Raw genomic sequence first — 6,430 nt, forward strand, 5'->3', positions numbered from 1 at the left:
TTATAGAGATCTTGGAGGAGACGGCCGGCCTTTCCTTTCATCTTTTTCAAGTGCATCATAATGTCGCGATCAAATTAATTTCGGCCACTCCGAAATAGTGCATTCCTTTCAAAGCTATGCATCACGACTTCTTAAAGAGACAGTTACTAAGTCCCGAATAAAGTATACGTCTGGGGCGAATTTGTAGTTGTTACTGTAAATCCGTACACTTGAATAATGGGCATAACTTAATGTATAATGTAGCCTACCTTTAGTAGCATCAGCAAACACATTTTTTCAGTAAGCACAAGATTATTTCGGCGTTGGTTTAATTTGGGAAATGAATCTGTTTATAACAAAAAACTTTTAGCAAAAATAATTTCAGAGACTACAAAATAATCTAGAACAGTCCTAATAGTATACATTTGAAAAAAATCTTTTAGAAAATAAGGCCTCTAGATTTAATAAGACACATGTGTGTCCATACGCCTGACTATGGTTCTTATGAAGTCATTTAGATTTCACTTTCACAGAGGGCAAACATTTCTGCCTGAAACGGCGTTTGATATCTACCAGGCCCTTTAAGTCTTTAAAGTCAAACTTGACAGACTTTGCATGAAAAGGGTTAAGACAACTTTCAGTGCGAGGACGACAAAGGGTCTTTGTCCCGTGTCCCTGCCTCCTGACTCTGTATCAAAGGTAGAGTTTATAAAGTTAAACAAAGCTCCGACGTGGCTTACAGTTGTTTTGTATCACAGTTCAACCCTCATTTGTTGCCTCAAGATTAAAATAAAACGGTATGGTAATCGTCTTTCCGTGGTACATTCATTACTTTTAAAAGGGAGTGTTTGGGATGCTAATTGCCCCCAACATTGTTTTCCAGCGCCAGTCTTCCTCTGTTCCCAACGCAAATAAACTGAGGTAAACAAGAACGATGCAGAGCACTCTTGTGCAAGTCGGAATGGAATTTAGTTGGGAAATTCTCTTCTTAAAGGTTCCTTTCTTATATATGTAACGCATGTGTCGAACGTCGGAATATGCGTATATTATTTAGAACGGATGCTTTAATGTGTTTCTTGTGTGCACATTTGTGTTTATGGAGACCATTTTACAAGTGCACGTTCGAGAATGCATAAGTGTGCACGGACAGAAGCTCGTCAGGGGACTCACTTCAAACAGACCTGTTACTTATGAGATCTTAGGACATCAAAGAGCCCATGCGGGTGAACACATACTGCTACTCATTTTATGTAATAGGCTCTAAGTGTTTCCAAACTTAATTGCAGATTTATTTCTTCTGAGCACCGGATGTGAAATTAAGGAAATGCTAAATTATAGTGCGCTTGTAATTTTATATCAGTTACAACCAATTACTGCTTGCCAAAAGAGGGGGAAAAAATAATTCAAGTCACAAGGTATCAAGCATCCAATAGCACCGTAAAACTAGGAAGTAATAATCTAAACACCAAACGGAAGAATCTTTTTTATAAATTATGTGTGTGCGCGCATTTAGAAGAACATAGCACACAGAATTGCAGACCAAGTGTTGCAAAATATGGCATTCCAGGGCTGAAAGTACTGCGTATGTTTGTCCAAAGGAATCCCTTTCTTTCGGGTGCTCCCATGATGGCTAGTGGGGGGTACTGACCTTTTTCTGTGCGCATTATCAAACTAGTCCATATGAAAAAAAAGTTGGAAAATGGCGTGCGATCGGCTGAGAAAGCTAATTTTTCAGGCTGAATAGCCTAATGTCTCAGGGCTAGGGCGGGCAGGAGAAGGCGGGTTGCTCTCTTGATGCGGGTTAAAGTTTTTCAATAGTCTCCCTGAAGTAGTCCGCTTTGATCAGACCGCTGCTGGCGCCTAAAAACAACACAACTTGTCTGCCTATTAGAGGGACTGACTAATCGTGACAGATTGTTTATACTTAGCAATTAGCAATGCAGACGCTTCCCAGAGAAGGCACTAAATCCAGAGAGAGGTAGAATAGTTATTACTTTCCATGCATCTCGCGCGCACACATGCATTTTTTTTATTTTATCATAGGCTATTTGATAAGAACTGAAAATATGTCTTGTGAAAAATGTTGCTTGTCGTCTTTTTCTTTCTTAGCGCAGGAAAAGAATGTTTAAAAACATGTTTATGAACAGCATATCACATAAGAACCAGCAAGCTTTAAATGTATGTCTTTTTTTTCCCATTTGAAAGCAGCTATAATTTCGTGTGCTCTCGGCTACCAAATGTCGATTAACCAAACATGTTTCTATCAAGATAACGATTATATGTTTAAAATATATGTCTGGGGTGCAGAGTTTAATATGGCATCCCCCCACGTTGCCATCATCCTTTCTTGAGTGCACATAATTTCTGATTTTAATGGATCCAGTCAAAGGAAAAATTCCCAATCATCCCTCCTCCAAGCCCGATAATTACCCCTAAATGACTGCAACGGCTTGTGTGTTTCTACGTGATTAGAGCCCCACAGCTATCAATAAACTTTTCTCAGCGAGGGGCCGATCACATTAAAGAAAGCCGTAAACGGCGCTAAAAATGCATATGCACTGATTTTTTTCCCCCACGATTACTATGATAGCTTAGATTGTTACCGGGAAGGTCACCTGTGACTACAGACAAATACATGAAAAATCACCCTCAAAAACAAAAAATCGACACGAGAATAATAATAATAATAATAATAATAATAATAATAATAATAATAATAATAATGTCCAGATTACACAGTCACTACGTAGGACACAATTAGGAAACAATGTTTCACACAGCAACAGTGTATTTGCTTCCAAACATACCTTTTGTTTATTTCCAGTTGCAAAATGCTACTTAATTGTTTACATTCTCTTAGCCGGCAAATAACACCGGAGTCTTAGCTGACAGTGGAAACAGACGTAGAGGCGAATGGAATCTGAGCGTCCCGCCCCTCTCAACGCTGATTGGACGGTTTGCGTCTTCGGCTTTCCTTATTAGAAGGTCTTGCCTCAGCGTTTCAATAAACGTGACAATGCTTTAAGTGAAGACGGACCTCGGCTTTCCTGGGTTTTCACTATTCAGTTTCGAACCTGGTGCTGGCAACTTCAGGAGAGACCGTTTCTGTATGGCCCCTGGTCTTGCTATGTCTTCTTTATCGATTGGCTTGAAAGCTGAAGACACTTCGCGAGCAGTTATTGGAGGAAGAAACGATATGCCGACAAATCTGAACATGGCAGGGGAAGAGGAGCCGGAGAAGCCAAAAGTTGCGATTCTACCGTTCAGTGTTGAAGCACTGATGGCTGATAGGAAACCGAGCAGAGACTTGTCAGCCTCGGAAGGAACGTCAGTTGCGGGGACGTCTCACACACTCAGTCCAAGAATGGGATCCCTAACTGGCCCAGACACCGCGGTCTCACCCCTGGCTATCGGCTCGCCCTTCTCAGTAGGAGGAATTATGGCAATGCAAGAGGATGCACTTGTCAAATCAGAAAGCCCGGAAAGACAAGACCGTAACTCTTGGATACAAAGTCCCCGGTTCTCCCCACCTCCTGCAAGTAAGTTGACTGTTAAAACTCGGATTTAAACCAAAGTGATTTATGAACCGAAAACAAACGCTTAGAACTTTAAATGACAATGTAAGTTATTCATACAAGTTTTAGAACACTGTGGTATCGTTAACGCTGTAAATTAGCATGCATAGCCTATAAGCCTAAACGAGTCGTTAACTGTCGCGAATAAATTGCAGTTTTTATTTACAAGAACCAACAACGTTTCTCAGAGGAAGATGTATATTAAATGTGTGTGTGCCATATATTCATATAGTTCACGTATAGGCTAATAAACATCAGAAACAATCTTGAGTAGCTACTTGTCGTAAGTCCCGGAGCGTGCAAAACTATATGGGTATACATTGTCTTGCCTTTAACCTTATGAAGAGCTGAGGTTTATTGTCTGTCTGGTTATTTTAGGAAGGCTGAGCCCCCCTGCGTGTCCCCTGAGAAAGCACAAAACCAACAGAAAGCCCAGGACCCCATTCACTACGTCCCAACTCCTGGCACTGGAGAGGAAGTTTCGCCAGAAACAGTACCTATCCATCGCCGAGCGCGCGGAGTTCTCCAGCTCTCTCAACTTGACAGAGACGCAGGTTAAAATCTGGTTCCAGAACAGGAGAGCGAAAGCGAAGAGGCTACAAGAAGCAGAACTTGAAAAACTGAAAATGGCAGCCAAACCCATGCTGCCTCCAGCATTTGGGATTTCTTTTCCCCTTGGCGCCCACGTCCCTGCATCCTACGGAACATCGCACCCCTTCCAAAGACACTCCTTACCCGTGTCTCCCGTTGGACTTTATGCCGCCCACGTTGGATACAGCATGTATCACCTGGCGTAAAGGGGAAAAGGCCTTACTTGCATTGCTGTCTTCGACATACTTCCAATCACATCTCAAACGTTTAACGTAAACAGAGGAGTGTATGGCTAAAAGACTTTCAAGTGTTATATCACGTGTATACTATATTTGGCTCAGTAGTGTGATGCAGGATTAAGTATAGAGAGGCAAGGTCATATCGACTCAAACAGGTACTTAATGTAGGCTGGCACTAGCATAACTGTTCTGGTCATGGTTGACCACGCAGTGTTTAACTGAATCAGAATTTGTTGAGAGAGATTTCCATACTTTGGGTGGCAGTTCTACCCGGCTGTTGTTTTAAAAGAGACTGATATATCTGTAAAACAAGGGCGCATCATCAGTATTCAATGGCGATATGAACCAGCAAGCTTTAGAAACCCCAGGTAGGTTTGGTTCTTTCACCACTAATGAAGATTGTTCCTTCCTTTCAAAAACTGAGTCAAGACATACATTTTTATCTTGCAAGAAAAAAGTGTGGGTTTCTGAAATTTGGTGACAACTAGATGAATGACCTTTGCTAAATGCAAAGATCATTGCATCTTAATTTAACAGCACTGTCTGTTGTTTAGTGGTTCCCTTCGCAAGGGATTTGTGTACTGTAATATACTGTATATTTGCAAAAAAAAATATCATCATTTATATTATGAATATATTTGTTAAATAAATTAACAATAAAATGTTTATTCTTTTTCATTATGTAGTTGTCCGTGTTGATTTTAAGAAATTTATCATATTTATAATAAATATATAATCTACTGTTTGATCAATATCTATAAAAACAAATTAACAAGAGACATTAATTCACTGGACACATTCTTGTTCAGCATGCATCACTTCGTTCACACTACAACAGAAATTGCAACAATGGAATATGCAACAATTCTACAAACTCGCAGGAAAATTACGTGGAAATACAATCTGTTGCATTGACTCTCTGGAATTTTTAGTTAGGAATAACCTCTCAAGAACAAACCAGGAAACTCACATTGTTTTCTTACACACTTGGCCTTCGTTTTATTGGTGATGATGATTAACGTTAATACAAGTAGTATTTGTGTTACTATGACAGGTGTGAATATTATAGAAATACAAAATGGGGAATATCAAAGCATTTTCAGTAAATTTCAGGATGATCTACTTCAATCTACTTAATTCTCAAAAAGAATGAAGTAGCTCACTTCGTTCTTACACCTAATAATATGAAATATTTTAACATTTGGGCGATGGCACCCAATGTGTAAACAGATTTTAAAAATCCTTTAATAGGTTTTATAACTTATTACTTTGCCATAACTTCGAGGCTTACGTGGCAATTGTGGACTACATGCACATATAAGTAAAACCTTGTGTAGGCCAACTTTAACACGAACATCTAAAAGCGCATTTCGTATTGTATGTTACCTCGTCGGCCCATCTTACCGCACACGAATTTTACAAATAAGCATGAATTGAATTCAAATATCGATCTTCATGAATTCGGCGTTCGATCTTGGTACCCATAAATCTATAGGCCCATAATCAGCAATCTCACACCCGTATGAATGTAGCCTTCATACCCTTAAATTACCCTTATGTAAATGCACGAGCATTTGTAGTTTTTCACTGAATTCGGTTTTGTAAACGAACAGACAGTGCCTAACTGTAACGGTGTACGTGTTACACTGTGTTTTTAAACTGTCATATATCATTTCAGTGAACTAAACCCGGAATGTATTTCTACAGCTGTTACCTATTCCTTTGAAATAACCTCCTTAGATTTTCTTGGCGCCGGGCAAGCTCGATGAGACCCACATCTACCAACCATCAGCTGTCGGACTCTCTTAAACGAGAGATTGGATCGGGGGCTGAATTGGCCTAAAATTATTAGGTTTGAATCTCATTACACCCTCATTTAGGCATTAGGTTTCACAGATGACATTTGGTGTAGTTTAGAGGACTAAGGCTGTAGATGTTTGGGAAGCTTCAGATAGCCTAACACAGGCCCATACATTCCTCAACGGGTCATGGAATAAGTTATTTCAAGTAATTTCTATCACTACCACAACGAAAGCGTATCAAAAC

At 39.8% G+C, this 6,430-nt stretch overlaps 1 protein-coding gene across 1 annotated transcript; it reads left to right on the forward strand.

The window, feature by feature from the left end:
• Positions 1 to 3,001: 3,001 nt before the first annotated feature.
• msx1a (muscle segment homeobox 1a) lies at positions 3,002 to 4,968 on the forward strand. Its single transcript, XM_061252782.1, has 2 exons — positions 3,002 to 3,518; positions 3,933 to 4,968. Exons 1-2 carry the CDS (start codon positions 3,089 to 3,091, stop codon positions 4,349 to 4,351), a joined length of 849 nt encoding a protein of 282 aa, XP_061108766.1. The 5' UTR covers positions 3,002 to 3,088; the 3' UTR covers positions 4,352 to 4,968.
• Positions 4,969 to 6,430: the final 1,462 nt, after the last annotated feature.

The sequence above is a fragment of the Conger conger genome, chromosome 8 (assembly GCF_963514075.1).
Source record: "Conger conger chromosome 8, fConCon1.1, whole genome shotgun sequence".
NCBI classification, from domain to species: domain Eukaryota; kingdom Metazoa; phylum Chordata; class Actinopteri; order Anguilliformes; family Congridae; genus Conger; species Conger conger.

What these genes read in the sequence shown, in the direction of transcription:
- msx1a (XM_061252782.1), top strand. Translation starts at nt 3,089, where the DNA reads ATGGCCCCTGGTCTTGCTATGTCTTCTTTATCGATTGGCTTGAAAGCT. An exon ending in GTTCTCCCCACCTCCTGCAA is followed by an intron (nt 3,519 to 3,932) that starts GTAAGTTGACTG and finishes TGGTTATTTTAG; the next exon opens with GAAGGCTGAGCCCCCCTGCG.